The 20,286-nt window shown below is 45.7% G+C and overlaps 1 protein-coding gene across 2 annotated transcripts; it reads right to left on the bottom strand.

Moving 5' to 3' along the window:
- Window positions 1–1,255: 1,255 nt before the first annotated feature.
- On the bottom strand, window positions 1,256–16,794 carry anxa13 (annexin A13). 2 transcript variants are annotated; one of them, XM_080020500.1, is made up of 11 exons: window positions 16,478–16,602; window positions 14,918–14,993; window positions 14,720–14,814; window positions 13,829–13,999; window positions 13,460–13,493; window positions 12,302–12,381; window positions 12,044–12,112; window positions 4,202–4,303; window positions 4,027–4,102; window positions 3,284–3,396; window positions 1,256–2,453 (listed from the first exon to the last, which is right to left on the bottom strand). In XM_080020500.1, exons 1-11 carry the CDS (start codon window positions 16,490–16,492, stop codon window positions 2,334–2,336), a joined length of 951 nt encoding a protein of 316 aa, XP_079876626.1. In that variant the 5' UTR covers window positions 16,493–16,602; the 3' UTR covers window positions 1,256–2,333. The 2 variants fall into 2 exon arrangements, with proteins under 2 accessions (XP_079876626.1, XP_079876627.1); XM_080020501.1 differs by lacking the exons at window positions 14,720–14,814; window positions 14,918–14,993 and adding an exon at window positions 16,747–16,794 and having other exon boundaries at window positions 16,478–16,644.
- Between the last annotated feature and the right edge of the window lie 3,492 nt (window positions 16,795–20,286).

The following is a 20,286-nucleotide window of genomic DNA, read 5'->3' as shown; positions in this document are numbered from 1 at the left end:
ATCCATCCCATCGTCACCCACCATCCATCCCATCATCACCCACCATTCATCCCATCGTCACCCACCATTCATCCCATCGTCACCCACCATCCATCCCATCGTCACCCACCATCCATCCCATCATCACCCACCATCCATCCCATCGTCACCCACCATTCATCCCATCGTCACCCACCATTCATCCCATCGTCACCCACCATCCATCCCATCGTCACCCACCATCCATCCCATCGTCACCCACAACGCCCCTCGCGGGGGCGACGGTGCAGGTCGGGACGCGCGCGGAGCTGACGCGCACACGGCCGCCCAGATGGAGCCCGGTAACGGAGCGACAAAATACGCACACACACCCCATGCACCACCACCTCCACCTACCCCCGCGCCTCTAAGCTTTATCCAGAATCCGCCGCGGTATTCCGTGTGTTCCGGCTGTAACTCTGCTCAGCTCGGGTCACGATCAATTCATTTCCCTGCAGAATAAAATCTAAACAACTGTGCAGTCGGTGCAGTTCAATTCAATGCACCGCGCCGCCCGTATGCACGGAGCTGCGGGGCGGGGCTTGTGCGTGTTTAATTCCGTGTGAAATGTAACGATACGAGATGCGGCTGTACTGTGCAGCCTGCAGGGGCCACGCCCATCACACATGGACTGTTTCAGATGCATGTGCGATTTAAAACAGTGGTTACAGGGGTTGGTGGTTCTGAACATATTTCTCATGTATTATTATTATTATGGAAATCCGTTTTTTTATCACTATTTTGGAAATATGAATAATTTGTTTTATTATTAATAAAATATTTGTGGTTTTAGTTCCTCCAGAAGGCATTTCCTTTGCTCCAGATTTGATGTTTTGATGTAGATTATGAATTGCAGTATTGAACATGTTGTACCGTTGTTCGCTCATACACAGCCCAATACGTTTCTTAAATTCAATTGTGAAAGTTGAGCTCTGCTCTGTATGTAATGCATTTTTGGGGTTTTATTGATAAATATATTTTAAACGACTTCCTCGTTTGTCAAATGTCTCTCAGACGCGTTGCTTCAATTAAATGGTGATGTGAAAATGCACTTCAATACCTTTATTATATATATAGGCCTATTTATAATTTCATGACTACTAATATCTAAAATAGACAAAGAGAAGTGGATTTCATTTTTAGTCATTATAGATCCTACATTAGAAGGAAAATCAACACATTACCATTAAATGGAGAGATAAGGAAATAATTAGAACAGAGACAATTGAAGCATTTTAGTACTTTATTTGTAGATAAGGCTAAAATTCTTTGGCTACACTGAGACTAATATTGGTCCCATTTCAATAAATAACTATCCCTGTGGATGGTGTCACAGAGTAAACTCATAGGAGATCCTCAAGTAGTTGCACCCTTCGAAACGCCGCTAATCATGATAATACTTCATATAATAACATTTGTATGTTACGCTAATATTACATTTAGACACAGCTGCCATGAGGTTATTTAGGTTCATTTTGGCAGTTTTCTGATTTTTATAGGTATGTTATATTTAGTCGGTATAAACATCATCGGGTCTTTTTTCTCCATTGACATGCAACTTCTAATAAACTAAATAAAGTTATCTTTAATTAGGTGCCATGTTAGCATAGTAATTCAGTGTAGTAATACAAAAATATCACAGGGTGACATACTTGTGGATGTGTCTCGTCAGTCATCCTCTACGCAGTGGAATCGAAACCAATGAAGCAACCCCAAAAAAAATATTGCGTTTTTTTTTCTTTCTTCTTCTGTTGCGAAACAGCAGCGAGGGAAAAGTCTCAGAGTCCTTCGTAATGACATGCCATTTTCTTCATTCATCACCCTCTCCTCCAACAGAAAACTTGCATTTCCTTTTGCATTTTTATCTTCAAAAAGCCCTGGTGCTACGTCGAGCCACGTGGAATAATTGCATCTCATGCGGCGACGGAATTAAGTGATTTTGGAGCACTGGGGCGGGGGGGGGGGGGGGGGGGGGGTGAGATACTGACCCTCAAAAGTAGGTAAACCGCTGACGTTTACAAATGCTTCACTGCATCACTAAGCCCTATACTAAGTTAAAATAGTGTAAAAAACATTATTATTATTTTATCCCAGTGAACTGGACCAAAAATAAAAACAAAAATAAAAATGTACTTGATCTAGTCCCTAAATAAATACACGTCCCGTTTGAAAGGATTAAGGAATACTACGCTGATGTTTCAGTCTAGGGACAGAAATAATTATCCGTAGCGAACTCAGAGAGGTGAGTTCAAAATGCCGCCCCCCCTGTCTCCTCCGTCAGTGGTGTTAGTTTTGGGTGGTGCTCTCCGTCCGGTTCAGTGACAGATGGCCAGCAGGAGGCGCTTGAAGTCACCGCTGCACTCGTCCCGCAGTGCCTCCTTTAGGGACACGTCATACTTCTCCAGGTACATGTCCTTGATGGTCTCCAGGTCGTACTGCAGGGAAAGGTCAAAGGTCAACGGTAATGTGTTTCAAATGTAGATTTGTGTTTGTGATATCACCAATGCAATGTTTTGTATGTTGTCGTATCGCAGCGGTTGATCTGTTTTCAGCTTTTTATTTCCATGCTTTTACACAGTGCCTTTCATGCCCTAGGGTCTAAAAGTGGGGGTCCGGAGACCCTCATGGGTCCCCAGTAAAAATGATTCATAGTTTAACTTCACCGTTGCTTTATTGATGGGACGTTGGTATGTACAATAATGACTGTTTTGTCATAGATTCATCATGACATGATCATCATATCTAATAATAATAATCTCCTTAAATTAAGCTCCCAGAGAGAAAATGTCATCAAACAGGATCCATGGACTAACCTGAATAAAAAGGTTGAGAATCACTGTTGCATTAAATAATAATAGAACAACAGTATTATGGCAGTATAGTTATGGTAATATTTCACAATATTATAGTATATTATACGGTATGCAAATGGGATAACATAGAAAAGTCATAATTATTTTTCTCATTCACTTCCGTTAAATTATGTCGATCTGCGTATGGAAATTCAATATTCTTTGGGACTGACTGTATTGAATCATTACTATTGAGTTATAAAAATAACAATTGTAGTATTGTGGCCATAATTTCATATATGAGGAGTATTTGGCTAAATACATTTTTCAAAAGCTAGGAGATATGTTTTTTTTATTATTTTGAAGCAGTATTTCACTTTTAAGTCAGTTTGTGCTACACAGAAAATGTAAAATACATTTTAGTTCCAGGAAGGGGTGTTTGTTTAAAATGGTTCCCCGCCGCACCCCGTTACCTCGGAGCGGCACACGATGATGCGGATGAGCGTCCCTTCATCTGTTCCCGCTCCCTTCATGGCCTCATTCAGACGTCTGGCAAAGTAGAGCTGCGGGTTTTTGGCCGCTCGTACTGTGAGGAGCACAGAACACAGAACTGCATGTTCATATCAAACCTTCCTCCGTAAAAGCACACGTCCATCCCAATTAAAGGCAGAAAATAATCGGAGACATGACAAACACCAGGCTCTCCTGGTAATGAAGAGGTTTTAAACTGTGATGCACTTATTCAATAAAATTATTAAGGAATGAGAATATGATAGAGAAATATATTATCAAACAATTCATCGATGAGCCCCACGATAGCTTCAAACTTCAAATCATAAAATTAACATTTATGTTAGGGAAAGAATTTTAAACGGGGGATTTTCGGGATACTAGCATAAAATAGGGCTGGGTGATCAAATATCACAATATATTTTGACAAATACCGTTAAATTGATAATTTGACAATATTTTGGGGATGATTTTAGGTGCTTTCATGACATATTTACTCACAAGAAATATTTGACATTTATATGACCATTGATTAGAAGATCTAGAACATGTCAACTAAGACAACATTTAACTTAATGGAGATATCCAAAATCCCAAACAAAATCGAGCCTCCTATCACGACATCGACATTAAAATGGACACAGCGCTCTGCCCGATGATGAAATAGATATGGGATGGATTTGATCCCTTTGCATCTCCAACAAACCCAGAGTGATGAAGCATTTCTTCAGCGTCCCAGAAGTCTCGTTCTCGATGGCGTCCAGGATTTCAGTTCCAGAAAGCTACGGAGAGACAACAGCAGTTTCATTGTTTTTTTTAACTAATGCGCTATGAGACACTGGGATGGAAACTTGTCTGGATAAAGCGGCGCCCTCTCCCACCTGCTCGTAGATCTTGAAGGTGGTTTGGAGCTGCAGGTAGTTCCTGCTGGCGAGGACGTAGCTGAAGGTGGACTCGTCTGTTCCAAACCGCCCTTCTCCGGCCTGCGGTTAAAACGTTTAAATATCCACCTTCCAGTTAGTTTGTATAAAGTTTTATTTTTTCAAGCCTTGCCTTTGGGAAGGGTATTTCGTCGGGTTGTACGTAGACATCCCATGCAAAATATCTGAACAAATCCCTAGTTTGAAAGTAAATACTTTCATTTTATTTATTTTTTTAACCTGTGCCGTCAGCATGCTGGGCATACAACACAGAGTATTTGTATGCCATTTGCATCCAGGACAGAGTTAGTCTGCAAGAGGAGTTCTCAACCTGCAATGCAACTCTTTATTAATTCTTAAATCATCAACAACTGCTGCAATAACTCTGTCCTGTGGATGCCCTGTAGAATGACAAGAGCACAGTTTTGGTTATGGAGAGCCACCACCAACCTCCCTCTTTGGAGAATTATTTATCATGTTTGGGTCTATAAACAACTGATCACTACTCCAAGAGGGGGAGAATCACCACGGTGAGACAAATAGACATAGAAACAAACAACATTTACACAAAAACATAAACATTGGACGACAACATGTATTGAAAAACTGAATTAGGTCCAGGAAAACTGGAACCACAGCTGGTCCCGTGGCCTCTTCCTGTCAAAGTTATGGCAGTAAATGAGGGAGGAAAGGAGGGGAGTGCACCCCAGGTTGCTGGGGTGCACTCCAAGCAGGTGTGCGTGTGTGTGTGTGTGCGTGCGTGGGTGTGTGTGTGTGTGTGTAAGATGTCCACCGGTGAGTGTTTATGACTTATCCCCATTGGTACTGGTGTAGAAGGTCAGTATTATGTTGCGGCGCCTCCAAGCAGCGCAAGGGGCCCCGAAGCCCCCAGAACTCCATAGCCCCGCGGACAACCCCCGGCTGCAGGAGATCCCTGGGTACCCTGCCCTGCGGCCACGGAAGCCCCTGGGCCCCCAGAGAAGCCAGAGGGCAATGGAGCAACTCCCGCGCCCAGCCCGAGGATGTTAGGCCCACGGCCTCCCAGCACCACTAGAGGCCGCCCTTGCCCCATCTGCAGCTCCCTACTCAAGCCCAATTGTACACACCTGGGATCAATTACCTGCACAGTATTTAGCCCCAGCTTCCTAGCCATTCCTTGCCAGACCGCCAACCAGCTTTCCCCGAGTTGTATAGCTATTGGCTCCCTTCCAAGTTCCTATTCCTATTCCTATTCCTATTCCTATTCCTATTCCTATTCCTATTCCTATTCCCTAGTTCCTGTCTTGTTGTCTCGCCTGCTTGTCTCCTCTCGTCGACCCAGTCTGTCTCTCCAAGTCCAGCCAGCCCGGTTTACCTGCCTGTCTCCGCTCGTCGACCAAGGCTCTCCGTCCATCTCCATCCAGCCTGGTTCCCCGTCTCTCCACCCGGATCCTGGACCCCATCTCCTGGTCGTCATCATCCCTGCCCTGCCCTGCTCCATCCCCACCCGACCGGGTCCCCCCGGCCAGCTCCACCGTCCCGGTTAATAAACATCCCTTGCCTGCCTCCCGTCTCCCTGTGTCGTGTGTTTGGGTCCCTCCCAGTTCTGGTCGTGACAGTACGGTCTGGCCAGGAAAACATGGACCCAGCCGACACAGAAGGGCTCCGCCGCGCACTCCGGGACCAAGGAGTGTTGCTTGGGCATCATGACCAGGCCCTCCAGGACATCGCGGAACACCTCCGGACCTGCAGGGTCCTCCGGCCCCCGTGGCCCCCCCGGTACACCGACCCGCCCTCCTTCCCACACCAGGGCTCCCAGCGCCTCTCGTCCCCCCTGAGCCCCACGTTCCGGCTCCAGCGCCTTACGACGGCGATTTCGGCACCTGCCGCGCCTTCCTTGTGCAGTGCGCAGTGGTTTTCCAACAGCGGCCGTCGTCGTACGCCTCCGATAGTGCCCGCATCGCGTTCCTCATCTCCTGCCTGAGAGGGGCGGCTCTCGGCTGGGGTTCCGCGGTTTGGAGTCAGGGGGGCCCCGTGAGTCTCTCCTACGTTCTGTTCACCCGCGTTCCTCGACCTCAGGACCCGCTTTTCTTCGGCCCCAGTCCTGGCCCAGCCCGACGCCAACCTCCAGTTCGTGGTAGAGGTGGACGCTTCAGACACGGTACGGTAGGAGCAGTACTTTCTCAGCGCTCCCCAACCGATGGTAAGCTCCACCCCTGTGCCTTTCTGTCCCGCAGGCTCACACCACCCGAGCGCAACTATGATGTGGGTAACCGGGAACTACTGGCTGTCAAACTAGCCCTGGAGGAATGGCACCACTGGCTTGAGGGAGCAATCCACCCCTTCGTCGTCTGGACCGATCATAAGAACCTGGCCTATATCCGGACGGCGAAGCGGCTCAACTCCCGGCAGGCCAGGTGGGCGTTGTTTTTTGGCCGGTTTAACTTCTCCCTATCCTACCGCCCAGGAACCAAGAACACCAAACCTGACGCCCTGTCCCGTGTGTTCGCGCCAGAGGAGAAGACAGGGGATCCTGAACCCATGCTTCCACCCCTGTGCCTTGCCGCCACACACACCTGGGAGATCGAGTCCCTCGTCACCCAAGCGCAGGAGCACCAGCCCGACCCAGGTACCGGACCCCCTAACCGCCTGTTCGTCCCTGACTCTGCACGCTCCCAGGTTCTGCAGTGGGCCCATGCCTCCCGCCTCAGCTGCCACCCCGGGATCACCCGCACCCTGGCCGTCATCCGCCAGCGCTTCTGGTGGCCGACCCTGCTCCCTGACACCCGGTCCTTCGTCTCGGCCTGCCCCACCTGCGCCCGGTCCAAGACCTCCACCTGACCCTGCTCCAGCCTCCTCCGCCCATTACCCATCCCGACTCGTCCTTGGTCCCACATCGCCCTGGACTTCGTCACCGGTCTTCCACTATCCCGGGGCAACACTACCATCCTCACGGTGGTGGACCGCTTTTCTAAGGCGGCCCACTTCCTCGCCCTGCCCAAGCTACCATCTGCGAGGGAGACCGCAGACCTGCTGGTGGCCGAGGTGTTCCGCCGCCATGGCATTCCGGCAGACGTGGTGTCAGACAGAGGACCCCAGTTCACCTCCAAGGTCTGGCCGACCTTCTGCTCGGCCCTGGGGGCACAGGTCAGTCTCTCCTCCGGTTTCCACCCCCAGACCAACGGCCAGACGGAGCGGGCGAACCAGGAGGTGAACCTGGAGCGACCACCCTGGTGAACGCCTCCTCCTGCCTGTCGCCCTTCCAATGCTCTCTGGGCAACCAACCCCCGCTGTTCCCTGCCCAGGAGGCTGAGATCGCCGTACCCTCCGTCCAGGCCCACATTGGTCGCTGCCGGAGGACGTGGAGGAGGGCCCGCTCTACCCTACTCCGGGCCTCTGCCAGGTCCCAGCGGCAGGCGAACCAGCACCGTGTGTCCGCACCTACATACGTCCCCGGACAGATGGTATGGCTCTCCACAAAGGACTTGCCCCTCAAGGTGGACTCCCGAAAACTCGCTCCCCGTATGTTGGCCCCTTTCCCATTGAGTCAATCATTAACCCCTGTGCCGTACGCCTCCGTCTCCCTCCCTCCCTCCGTGTCCACCCTACCTTCCATGTTTCCCTGCTCAAGCCAGTGGTTTCCAGCCCTCTCTCCCTCCCCGCCGAGGCCCCACCACCCCCCCGCACCATCGACGGCCACCCGACCTACACAGTGCGGCGCCTGCTGGACGTGCGGCGCCGGGGGAGGGGCTTCCAGTACCTCGTAGACTGGGAGGGATACGGCCTGGAGGAACGCTCCTGGGTCCCCCGGAGACAGATCCTGGATGCCTCCCTCATCCGGGATTTCAACCGAAGTCGCCCTTCAGGCTCCAGGTGTCCGCCAAGGGGCGTCCATAGAGGGGGGGGTACTGTTAGGCCCACGGCCTCCCAGCACCACTAGAGGCCGCCCTTACCCCATCTGCAGCTCCCTACTAAAGCCCAATTGTACACACCTGGGATCAATTACCTGCACAGTATTTAGCCCCAGCTTCCTAGCCATTCCTTGCCAGACCGCCAACTAGCTTTCCCCGAGTTGTAGCGCTATTGGCTCCCTTCCAAGTTCCTATTCCTAGTTCCTAGTTCCTAGTTTATGTCTTGTTGTCTCGCCTTCCCCTTACCTGCTTGTCTCCTCTCGTCGACCCAGTCTGTCTCTCCAAGTCCAGCCAGCCCGGTTTACCTGCCTGTCTCCGCTCGTCGACCAAGGCTCTCCGTCCATCTCCATCCAGCCTGGTTCCCCGTCTCTCCACCCGGATCCTGGACCCCATCTCCTGGTCATCATCATTCCTGCCCTGCCCTGCTCCATCCCCACCCGACCGGGTCCCCCCGGCCAGCTCCACCGTCCCGGTTAATAAACATCCCTTGCCTGCCTCCCGTCTCCCAGTTATGGTCGTGACAGAGGAGTTGACCAAGTCCCAGGGAGCAGGAGGAGGCCCTGCGCACCAGGGGCGCACACATAGAACCAACCCACAGCACAGAACCCGGGCTACGGGCGCAAAGCACGGACCACGGGCCCAGATCACAGCCCCACGGTGACAGACCGACACTCCGCCCGAGCTGCCTGCCCCATGGGCAGGCCGACAAGACCCCCACGCCCACCCACGGCCCGCACAAGGAGGGGGGGCCCGCCCCACCACAGCCGACTAGGCGCCCCGCCTGGCGTGAGTGCCAAGTGACCATAGACGTAGCAGCAAGTGCCCAGCGCGGGGCACCTCGATGTTACATCCCCCCCCCCCCGGCGATGCCGGCAGGCCACCAGGTATACAGGCCCTCCGCCCAGCTGCCGGTACTCCCCAGGAGCACGTTTTCCCGCCCACCACCCCCGGAGTCAGGCCAGCTCAACTCAGGTAAAGGAGCAGGCGCCAACCCCCAGACCACCCAACTCCTCCGTGGGGCAAATTAAAAGCAACGCATATCTCATTAAATGAATCAACATGGTTTTGGGATATTGCCAATAGTTTTTCCATTGAGATGTAATCTATTTATAACTACAACATTGGGATGTGGTGAGATTATCTCTATTTTTCCTATTGAGTTTCTTGGCCATTGTTAAGGCGATCAAAATGGGTTGGTGGTGTTTCAGTTGTGGGTCGACCGAGGAGAGATCACCGAAAAGACACATAGACGGGGATGGAATGCTGCGACCCAGAAGGGTTGATAGCTTCTTGGTGATGTTGGTCCAGAATGGTAGGATAGGTGGGCAGAGCCAGAAGGCATGAAAGTAGTCATCTCTGGTATCAAGGGAACAGTGGGAGCAAATGTCTTCATCCACAAAACCCATTTTGAATATTTTGTCTTCCGTGATATGGGCTCTGTGCAAAATCTTATATTGGATGAGCTGCATTTTGGAGTTGCGGGTCACAGAAAAGGTGTTGTTGCAAATAAGCTTCCACAGGTTGATATTGGTGGGAACAGCAAGGTCTCTTTCCCATTTCATTGTAGGTAAAGATAAGGTGTCGTCTATTTTTAGTAAAAGTTTGTATATTCTGGAAAAGGGATTTTGTAAGTGACCGATATGAGTGAGATGTTCAATCATTTCAACTTTTAGAGACTGCTGTAATTGAAGAAATTGAAGGAAGCCGTGGCCACCGATATTAAACCTTTGGGTTAAGGTTGGGAAGGATATAAGCAAATTGTTTTCAAAAATGTGTTCCAGATGAGTAATTCCTTGTCTTTTCCAAGACCTAAAGTTTATTGGTCTGTTTTTAACCAGGAAATCTGGGTTGTGCCAGATTGGCGTGAATTTGTTTGGAGATAAAGTGTGACCACTGAGTTTGAGGAATTTCCACCAGGCTGACAGAGTTGTTGCGATTTGGGGTTTTTAAAGCAATTATGTTTCCTTATAGATTCAGTAAGGAATGGGAGATCGGATAATGATAACTCCTGACATTCAGATTGTTCAATGTCTCACCATCCATGGGCCAATTGTTGCTCAGGTTGTAACCATTTAATTATAATGTAGTAGTATCCTAGTAGATAATAGTATCTAAAGTTTGGGGCTGCTAGGCCTCCACAGTCTTTGTTTTTCTGTAGTGTTGCTCGTTTAATTCTCGGTTTCAAGTATTTCCAATAAAATTTGTTGATTATTGAGTCGAGAGTATTAAACCAATGTACTGTTGGTTGCACTGGGGTCATTGAAAATATATAATTTATTTTTGGAAGTATATTCATTTACACTGCTGCTATCCTACCAATTAGTGAGATGGGTAGGTTGTTCCATAAAATTAGGTCTTCTTCAATGGATTTGAGCAATGGAGTGAAGTTAAGGGTAAACAAATCTGATAGATTGGGGGAGATATCAATACCAAGGTATCTAATATTGCCTGTTGTGATGGTTAAGTGAAGTTTCTGGGTTGCAGCATTACAGTCCCCCCCACTGAGTGGTAAGACTATGGTTTTAATCCAATTTATTAAATAGTCTGAGATAGCTGAGAATTAAGATATACTGTAAGTTTGAACACCTCCGGTAGGGATGATATTGGGTTCCGAATGTACAGTAGGATATCGTCTGCATACAAACTGATTTTGTGAACAGAGTTTCCTGTTTGTATGCCAACAATATTAGTGTTTTGACCTATAGTTGCCGCGGGGGGTTCAATAAAGATGGCGAATAGTAAAGGGGACATCCTTGTCTTATGGCGCGAAACGCTGTGAGGTGTAACCATTGGTGATGACAGAAGCAGATGGAGAGTTGTAGAGGATTCTGATCCATTGAATGAGGGACTCTCTAAAGCCAAATTTGTTGAGGATTGAAAAGAGATATGTCCAATTCACTCTATCAAATGCTTTTTCAGCATCCAAAGAGGCAATAATACTATTTAAGTTGTTCCTTTTAGATATGCTCATCAGACTGAATAAACAACGCATATTGCTGGAGTGTCTGCCTTTGACAAAGCCTGTTTGACCTGGGGGAATTATAAATGAGATTACTTTTTTATCAATTCAATTATGTTGGTTAGTGTTTTACTTATAATCTGTAACTGGAGGTGAGGGTTGGGTCCTTTCGGGTTTCAGCAAAACCGAAATAAGAGCAGTGTTCATGTGCGGAGGCATGGTTTAGGTTGACTTGACCTCTGTAACCATTCTGATGAAGAATGGGGAGATAAGTGGCCAAAAGTGTTTATAAAATTCCACTGGGTAGCCATCTGATCCAGGTGATTTATTGTTGGGCATAGAGAAGAGCGCTTTCCTGAGTTCTTCAAGAGTACATGGTTGATCTAAGGTGGTAGCCTGTTCCGTCGAAAGTTTAGGAAGGTCGATATCATCAAGGAATGAGTGAATGTTTGATATATTCGATTCATTATCCGAGTGATATAGGTTCTTATAAAAGTCTCTAAATATATTATTGATGTCTTGAGGAGAGTATGTTATTCTACCCTGTGAATCTTTGATGAAAGTAAATACTTTCAGTCAAACTGCCAAACTCGTGAGACACACACAGACGTGCACGTGCACACCCACACACACACACACACACACGGACACACACAAACACATACACGTTAATTGAGTTTTCAGTGTTTTGTTTGTGATCACTGCTGTCTCTTGTGGCCGTAAATTGGTGAACACTCAACGGTGACAGACACTGTGGAATGCGGCACAGAAAACAAACTCTTCTATTTACCTTCAATAAAAATGACCATTTTAACTCTCTTCCTGATATTTGTAGTACAGAAAACCACCATCACTTCCCATGGGACGGTATTATCTCCCACCAGCGTGTGATTCAGTCCACGGCTTCAATGGGTCTTGTTAGGGTTAATTCCCTCATTAATAGGAGCCCGCTACCTCAAACAACATGGTGGCGTCCTCTTCAGCCAGAGCCTCGTCCACCTCGTAGCTCTCATCGCGGGTTCCCTGAAAGAAGAAGAGAAGAAGAAACAGATCAGACTGCATGTTAGGCCTTCAACAGCTTTTATTGCTTCATGCAAAGCGCTTGGAATTTCCCTTGCGTACGGAAACGCAGTGCAGAAATCAGCTTGCGATGCACTGATTCCGGCCCCGAAACAGGAAGTGAGGATGGAGATAAGGAAGCATCTACCATACCTGCAGGAGAGCCGTGAGAAGGTTCCTCACGTCTCCGCTAGTGTCTCCCTCGATGTCGGCCTCCAGGTCTCGCTCATGCACTGACACGGAAACACAAGGAAAGCCACGATGAGGTCGAGCGGGAGGCAGGAAATGGGTCCAGGTCCAATCAAACCGCCCGCTCAGATCCTAAATACCAGGCTCAATCGCTGTGCAGCGAGAAACAGACACCTCCTTTGAAAATGCTGAATTTATTTGGGGACAACCGTTTTACAGTCGTAAACATTCAAAGCAATTTTATTCATTTTTTGCCTATTGCCAATTTAATATGTAAAATAAACCATATTTTCGGCGGAATTTATTTAATACTTTTAAAAATGTTTTAATGCCCTAGGAATACGCCAATCCCCTAAAGATGTGTTTTTCCTTAAAGTGGTTATCGTGATTTTATTTTGTCAATTAATCCCATATTGGTCCCATATTATATTCACTATTTGACTATCAATTTATCAGAAATATGCATTCAATATATTATGCGTGTGCTCCTCTATATGCTGTTTCCATTGCTGGTGGCGGGGTCCGCCATTCCCGGCGAGAATGCGCTGATTGTCACTTTAAATAGATAAAAAGTCTTTCTTCAGAGTTTAAATAAAGGGTGAGATAAAATGATGTAAATGTTGTAAAGATGTACTGTTGTTTACATGATATCATTAGAGAAACCTCCACTGAAATAAAAACTGTGTCGGTCATAAAAATCCACGTAGGGACGATATAAACAGGAAACAGGAAGTGGTGACAGGATGGTCATGTTGATTATATATATATATTTTATTTTGAAGGGCTTAAATGAACATATATTCATGTTGGGTTAGGACACGCATGTGTTTGAAATAACCTCTTGAATAAATCAAATTATTTAATTTATGTGGTTTTTGTTTTCATTTCTGCTCTGTAAAGAAACTTTGAATACTCACAAACCTCTAAAATCTTTGGCTTGGAGTCATTGGATCAACTTTAAAAAGTTGCTTCTATTTGTTAAATCTATATTTTGGGGTTTTCTTTCTCATCTTAAAATGTACATCTTAATTTGACAATTTTAAGTTGAGAAGACCCAGGAAGTTTAAGTTGACAAAATTGTCATTATTATTATTATTGAGCATCATATTGACATGTACTCACCCTGGAAGTAGCATTCTTTGAACATGGCGACATCCTGAAGGAAATAAAAACAAGATAAAATTACAAAATAAATCATTAGATCAAGCCCCCATAGCCGTCGGTTGTTTTGGAACATTGAAGAGAAAACGCTGTTATTTTCGTTTCGCCAAAAAAAGAGATGATTGCACCCCCACTTCCTCTTGCTGACTTACAATGATCGAAAAATAAGGTTTAGATAAATTAATAAAAAATACAGGCGTTTTCCTTTAACGTTAATTCAAAATTCAACCATTTTCTCCTGGCTATCCAAATGATTCAATTGTAATTCCATAGATCCTAGAGATTTAAATGTGGATTTCTACTGTTGATAGTCATGATTTTGGGACCCACAGCGTTGGTGGCGGTGCAGATGACCTCCACCAGCACGTCCTCGTCGGTGCCGGCTCCCTTCATGGCTCTTCTTAGCTCCTTGACGGCGTAGACCAGCGGGGTGTCCAGCATTGCCAGGATGGCCTTCTCAAAGCTCCCTGCCAGCTCGCTCTTTAGCACGTCCACCAGCTCCTATGGGCGTTATTCCAAACGCTATTGGGATCATCATATTTATAAAATGTACATGATCTATTTAATATATATATATTTATTTATTTTTATCATTTATTTCATCCCTGCAAACAAATTATAGCAATAAATTACAGTTAATTGAGGTAATAAGGTACAAAATAATGAAAAATGTTCATCACCAGCTGAACCTAAACAATAATCTTTAAGTGTAAAACATTACTTTTCACTATCCTTGTCCTTGTAAATATTAGAAGTTTTTACTTTATCAACTCCTAAATCGATGATTCCATTGCTAAAATGTAAATCGATTAATTTCCTGTTGACCGATTAATCGATTATTTGATTAATCGTTTCATCGTTAACATGCAGACAAGATGCACATTTCACTACTATTTCTGTGTATTACGAAGCACATCCTCCACAAACACAAGGTACTTCAACAACAAATTGAAAAACTTTAGATATGTATACTCGGGGGGGATGGCTCAGTCGGTACCATCGGAGTGCGGGCACACCAACGCTGGCGCACCCTTGGCATAGTCAGTACCATCAGAAAGGGAGCAATCGGGGCGCAGAGACGGCCCTGCGGTGCTATTTTAGATCAGGATAAAAGATTCAAGATTCAAGAGGTTTATTTGGGGGCTATTCATAAAACATTCGGGGCTGAAGCCCTGGACGCGCACCCCTAATGACACCACGGCTCTATGCTCAGTTACTTACATCATCATACTTGTCGAAATAGGCCTGTTTGATCTCTTGGCGCTGGTCCGCACTACGATTTGCCAGGATGTCGATGATTGCTTGCTCATCAGTTCCTGACATAAACCCAAACACACACATATAATCTAAACACCACTTCAGGGCACAACATTTTTAATATAATTGTGGTTTTTTGTTTTTTTTCTGAAAACCTCTTACCCAGCCCTTTGCAGGCCTTGCGGATGGCCTTGATGTCAGCAATGACATCGAACTCCTCGTAGGGCACGATGGTGGGCTAGAGTGTTGAAAAACAGAAAATGATGCATGTAGCATAACTGACTGGTGACTTGACTATATATTTAGAAAGATTTTGATATATATTTAATATATGACTGTTATGAACACCACAAATCCAGCTCCACAGGACACATTATATCAGGCGTGGTATGCCATACTCATTTTAGGTCATCGGCAGAGTACTTTTTTATTAAGACATGATTGGAGGTCTGTATAATAATAATATTGATCATACTAATACTACTACTACTACTACTACTACTACTATTACTACTACTTCTAATAATAATAGTAATAATAATAATAATAATAATAATAATAATAATAATAATAATAATAAGGAAGAAGGTTTTAAAAAAAGAGGAAAGGGGCAGGGTTGGGGGGGTTGAGTGACAAATATCAGGGCCAGTGGAATTCAGCCCAGGCTGTCTAAACCAACACACACTTGTAAAGGGCCCCATGAATCAGGCCATGGACTCCACACCTCCTCCCCCTCCTCTCTTTTTCAGGAATGTAATCCTCCCCCTCCTCCAACACTCCTGCCATTCCAATAGTACGTTCCTGCAATAGAGGAGGCTGCAGTTTCAGGGACCGCATTACTAGAACCCTGGGACCAAAGTTTTTCGTGAAAGCACCACTGAGCTTATTATAGTTTTACAGGTTTATTCCACCAAAATACTACTTTCTGTCTAACAACTTATAGTTTTAGGTATAATGTTATCGATCGTTAAGTTTGGGTATAATGTTATAGATGGTTAAATTTAGGTATAATGTTAGAGATGGTTACGTTTAAGTATAATGTTATAGACGGTTAAGTTTAGGTATAATGTTATAGATGGTTAAGTTAAGGTATAATGTTATAGATGGTTAAGTTAAGGTATGTTAGAGATGGTTACGTTTATGTATAATGTTAGAGATGGTTACGTTTAGGTATAATGTTATAGACGGTTAAGTTTAGGTATAACGTAAGGGTTGGGTGTCGTCTATCTTGTCCTTGTGTCCTGGCGCTGACGGTAAAACTAGGGTCCTCGCACCGCGGTCCCGACACCTCCTCCATCGTAGGAACACGCCGCTCCCCCCATTCCCATTTTCCAAACTCGGTCTATAACGGAGCGGGGCAGGGCTCCGCAGGGGAGTGGCCTTATCCTCCATTAAACCCCATCACAGTGCCACGAATGACACACCATAAAGACTTAATAAATATTCCAAATGACCCCCCCACTGTGCCGCGGGATGGGGAAGACAGTGAGAAGCCTGGTTAGGACCAATCATTGCTGTAACACAGTCTTATTTCAGCAAAATAAATAAAAAAGGCTAATAATAACATTTGACGCATTAATCAAATCAAATCCTCGCGATAGTTTGCGATTTTCCCCTTGATCCCGCAGCGCCGACACGAGCCGCTATAGTGCTTTAAAGACACCTGTATAAACGATATAAACCCGCATCTCGATCGTCAAACCATATTCAACCGTTACCCACTTGGCAGTTCCCCATGCTGCAGGTGTGTTTTTCCGGCTGTGGGTGGTGAACAGAGTCGGTTGCGCTGGATCTACTTTCTCCAACGAGCGGTTCCAGTGGCTGAGCGACGCAGCGAGTGACGTCATCACGCACCCTGGCGTCAGATGACGTAAGGTTAAAGCTGTACTCTGGGGAGACATATTTATTTATTTGTGTGTGTGTGTGTGTGTGTGTGTATATATATATATATATATATACACACACAAAATAATAAGAAGAAGAATCTTTACTTATCACACAACACATGCTTTGCATGGTGGCCAGTGAAATGGTTCCTCTGCGTGTAACCCATCCTGGCTTGTCCCTCCTCCGGGGGCACAGCCAGGAGCAGTGGGCAGCATCCGTCGACGCGCCCGATGCACGATGCCAACAGCGCCCCAGGCGGGAACTGAACCCAGGACCTTCTTGCTGTGAAGCAGTGCAATTATAGAATTATTATAATATGATTAATTATTATTATAAATGAATTATTATTTGTATTAATTATGTTTATAATTATAATTATAATTATGTTATAATGTTGTATTGTTATCATAATCTTATGTTTATTGTTGTATATTTAACTTATCTGCTCCCTGTTCTGTTCACTGCAGATTTACTACTTAGACATTGTGTGTAGAATTTTGTTATGTAAGCTAAATAAGGAGTCCCAGCAACTTTGATGTGGATTTTCACACTATTAATTTACATTGTTTTTAATTTCCACTCCAAAATCATAAAGTGTAGTCAATGTTTTATTTGATGTTTAGACCATGGGTTATTCTTTATCTTATGATACCAGGCAAGGCAAGCGGTGTGGCATGCGGAGCTGAGGACACAGATGGCATCTTACTTACTGACTAAAATAATTGTGTGGAACTGGATCTGTCCCTTAGGCCGGTGGCTTTCAAACTGTGGGTCGTAACGCAATGGTGGGTCACAGAGGAGGCACAGACTGTGGTCGGTGGGACCAGCACATTAATGTACTATTTGGAAATATTAAAAAAACACACTGCAACTAGTTTTAATATGTCTGGTAGATGGCCAAAACTCTATCTGGCCAGGCATTAAAAAAAACGGTCGATAACCATAATCCATCAGAATGTAGAAATTTTTGATTGTTTTCATACAAATACATTTGCAGTTTCTTATTCTTCCTTTTAATCCTGGCACTTCTATTTGTTTTGAACGAAGTCGGGACGAACTTGAGAGGACAACGACTTGTTTTGTTTTATTATATTTTTTATTATTATTATTATTTTTATTTATTTATTTATTTTTCATAAAAATTCAAAAAGCGATTTCATGGTATTTTTCAAAATGTTTAAAAACAAATTTAATTGACAAATTCATTGTTTTTTTTGTATTTTCCTCTAAAACTTTGAGAACGCACCACCCCTGTGATAAACATTTTGGATATTTTTAAGTCGGCTGTGAGTCAGAAAAGGGTGGGAACCGCTACGTTAGTGTAATAGATGCACAAACTGTTTAAAGTACTGTGATTTGTCAGGGCTTTGCAGCTTACTATAATACTACAGCTCATCACAGTTTCCATTTCTTCATATACAAGGAACCAAACACACACACACACACACACACACACACACACACACACACACACACACACACACACACTAACATTAAAACCACCACTAATACTGTGTAGCTTCCCCTCGTGCCAGCAAAACAGCTCTGACCCATGGAAGCATGGACCCCACAAGACCTCTGAGGGTGTCCTGTGACGTAAGCAGCAGATCCTTTAAGGGAAGTTGTGAGGTGGGGCCCCCATGGATCGGGCTTGTTGTTCTAGCACATCCCACAGATGTTCCATCGGATCAGACCCTAACCCCGCCCATCCATGTGATGTAGAAGAAAAAGCGATTCATCGAGTAGGCCACCTTCTTCCATTGCTCCATGGTCCAGTTCTGACGCTCACTTGACCATTGTAGGTGCTTTCAGCGGTGGACAGGGGTCAGCATCGACACTCTGACCGCTCCCATACACAGCAAGCTGCAATGCACTGTGTGTTATGACACCTTTCTATCACAGCAGCATTAACTTTTTCACCAATTTGTACTACAGTAGCTCTTCTGTGGGCTCGAAGCAGACAGGCTAGACTTCACTCCCCACATACATCAATGAGCCCTTGACCCTGTCGCCGGTTCACCGGTTGTCCTTCCTTGGACCACTTTTGGTAGGTGCTAACCACTGCATACACTGCACACTGAACACCCCACAAGACCTGTTGTTCTGGAGATGCTCTCACCCAGTCTTCTAGCCATCACAATTTGCCCCTTGTCAAAGTAGCTCAGATCCTTATGCTTGCCCATTTTTTCCTGCTTCCAACACATCAACTTCAAGAACTGAATGTACACTTGCTGCCTAATATATACCACCCCTTGACAGGTGCCATTGGAACCAGATGATCAATGTTATTCACTTTACCTGTCAGTGGTTTTTATGTCTTCTCCAGCCCTAGGCTCATCATTCCCTGGTTTCCCCCCCCTCGCTGAAAGTGAGGTATCTAAACTACTAACATGTAGCCGTCCTACTACCTGTCCGCTAGATCCGATCCCATCTAACCTCCTTCAAGCCATATCACCGACTATCACCCCGGCAATCACACATATGATTAATTCTTCCCTAACTTCCAGCACTTTCCCCTCCGCTTTCAAAGTGGCTCGGGTCGCACCACTGCTCAAAAAACTCTCACTCGATCCCAATCAAGTAGAAAACTATCGGCCGGTCTCTCTCCTCCCATTCCTTTCCAAAACCTTAGAGAGGGCGGTCTCTAGACAGGTTACAGAATACCTGTGAAGAAACAACCTTCTCGATACACTTCAATCTGGCTTCAAAAGTGGTCACTCCACCGAACCGGCCCTGTTGTCTGTGACAGAGGCCTTAAAAACTGCTAGAGCTGCTGCCAAATCCTCGGTTCTCATTCTGCTAGACTTATCAGCTGCTTTTGACACTGTCAATCACAGCTCTTGTAAGAGCACATGTTGCCCCCCGGATGCTGCGCTCGTCAAATGAGCGTCGCCTGGCTCTGCCGGCCATACAGCCACGGCAATCCAGGCTATTCTCATTTGTAGTTCCACGTTGGTGGAACGAGCTGCCAAAAATGACCAGAGCAGGGACCTCCCTCTCTGTCTTTAAGAAGCACTTGAAGACCCCTCTCTTCAGTGAGTACCTCCTGTCCTAACCTACAATTACTTAGCACTACCTAGCAGTATTTATTGTTACACTAATGTCTCTGTCGCAATGTAGCTTGAATGTTATTCTCTCTTGTAAGTCGCTTTGGATAAAAGCGTCTGCTAAATGACTAAATTCAAATGTAAATGTAAATGTTGTGGTTGATCGTGTATTTAATCTGTATTAATGTCTGACCAAAATGTCTGACTTAAATTATAAGCCTTCCGCTCTTCTTATTTAACACAATAGCTTAATTTCACAACCCCCCACCACCACCATCCCCACCACCACCCCACCCACCAACACACACACACACACACACACACACACACACGCTGTTGTCCCCACTTGAACACACTTGCACATCACACTAACCAGCCGTGGAATTTGAAGTGAGTCACCCCTCTCCACCGTGTAATCAGAGAGTGATTACACGGTGGAGCAATCAGAAAAACTTAACCTGAGTGCAGAGCTTGTACAACATGACGCATGCAGCCTCCGAGGATAAGAAGCAGCTCAAATAAAAACCCACTGAGATCATTCTAATGAACTTTTTTACACAAGTGTTCAAAGATTCATCCCGTTACCCTCAGCATGTT

This window comes from Zeus faber (genome assembly GCF_960531495.2).
Source record: "Zeus faber genome assembly, chromosome: 19".
Classification (NCBI taxonomy): Eukaryota; Metazoa; Chordata; class Actinopteri; order Zeiformes; family Zeidae; genus Zeus; species Zeus faber.
Note: the sequence above shows the minus strand (reverse complement) of the source record. Positions and strands in the feature narration are given on the sequence as shown.

What these genes read in the sequence shown, in the direction of transcription:
- anxa13 (XM_080020501.1), bottom strand. Translation starts at nt 16,771, where the DNA reads ATGCAAAGCATGTGTTGTGTGATAA. An exon ending in TTCTCACGGCTCTCCTGCAG is followed by an intron (nt 12,113 to 12,301) that starts GTATGGTAGATG and finishes TTCTTCTTTCAG; the next exon opens with GGAACCCGCGATGAGAGCTA. An exon ending in GAAATGCTTCATCACTCTGG is followed by an intron (nt 3,397 to 4,026) that starts GTTTGTTGGAGA and finishes TGCTCCTCACAG; the next exon opens with TACGAGCGGCCAAAAACCCG.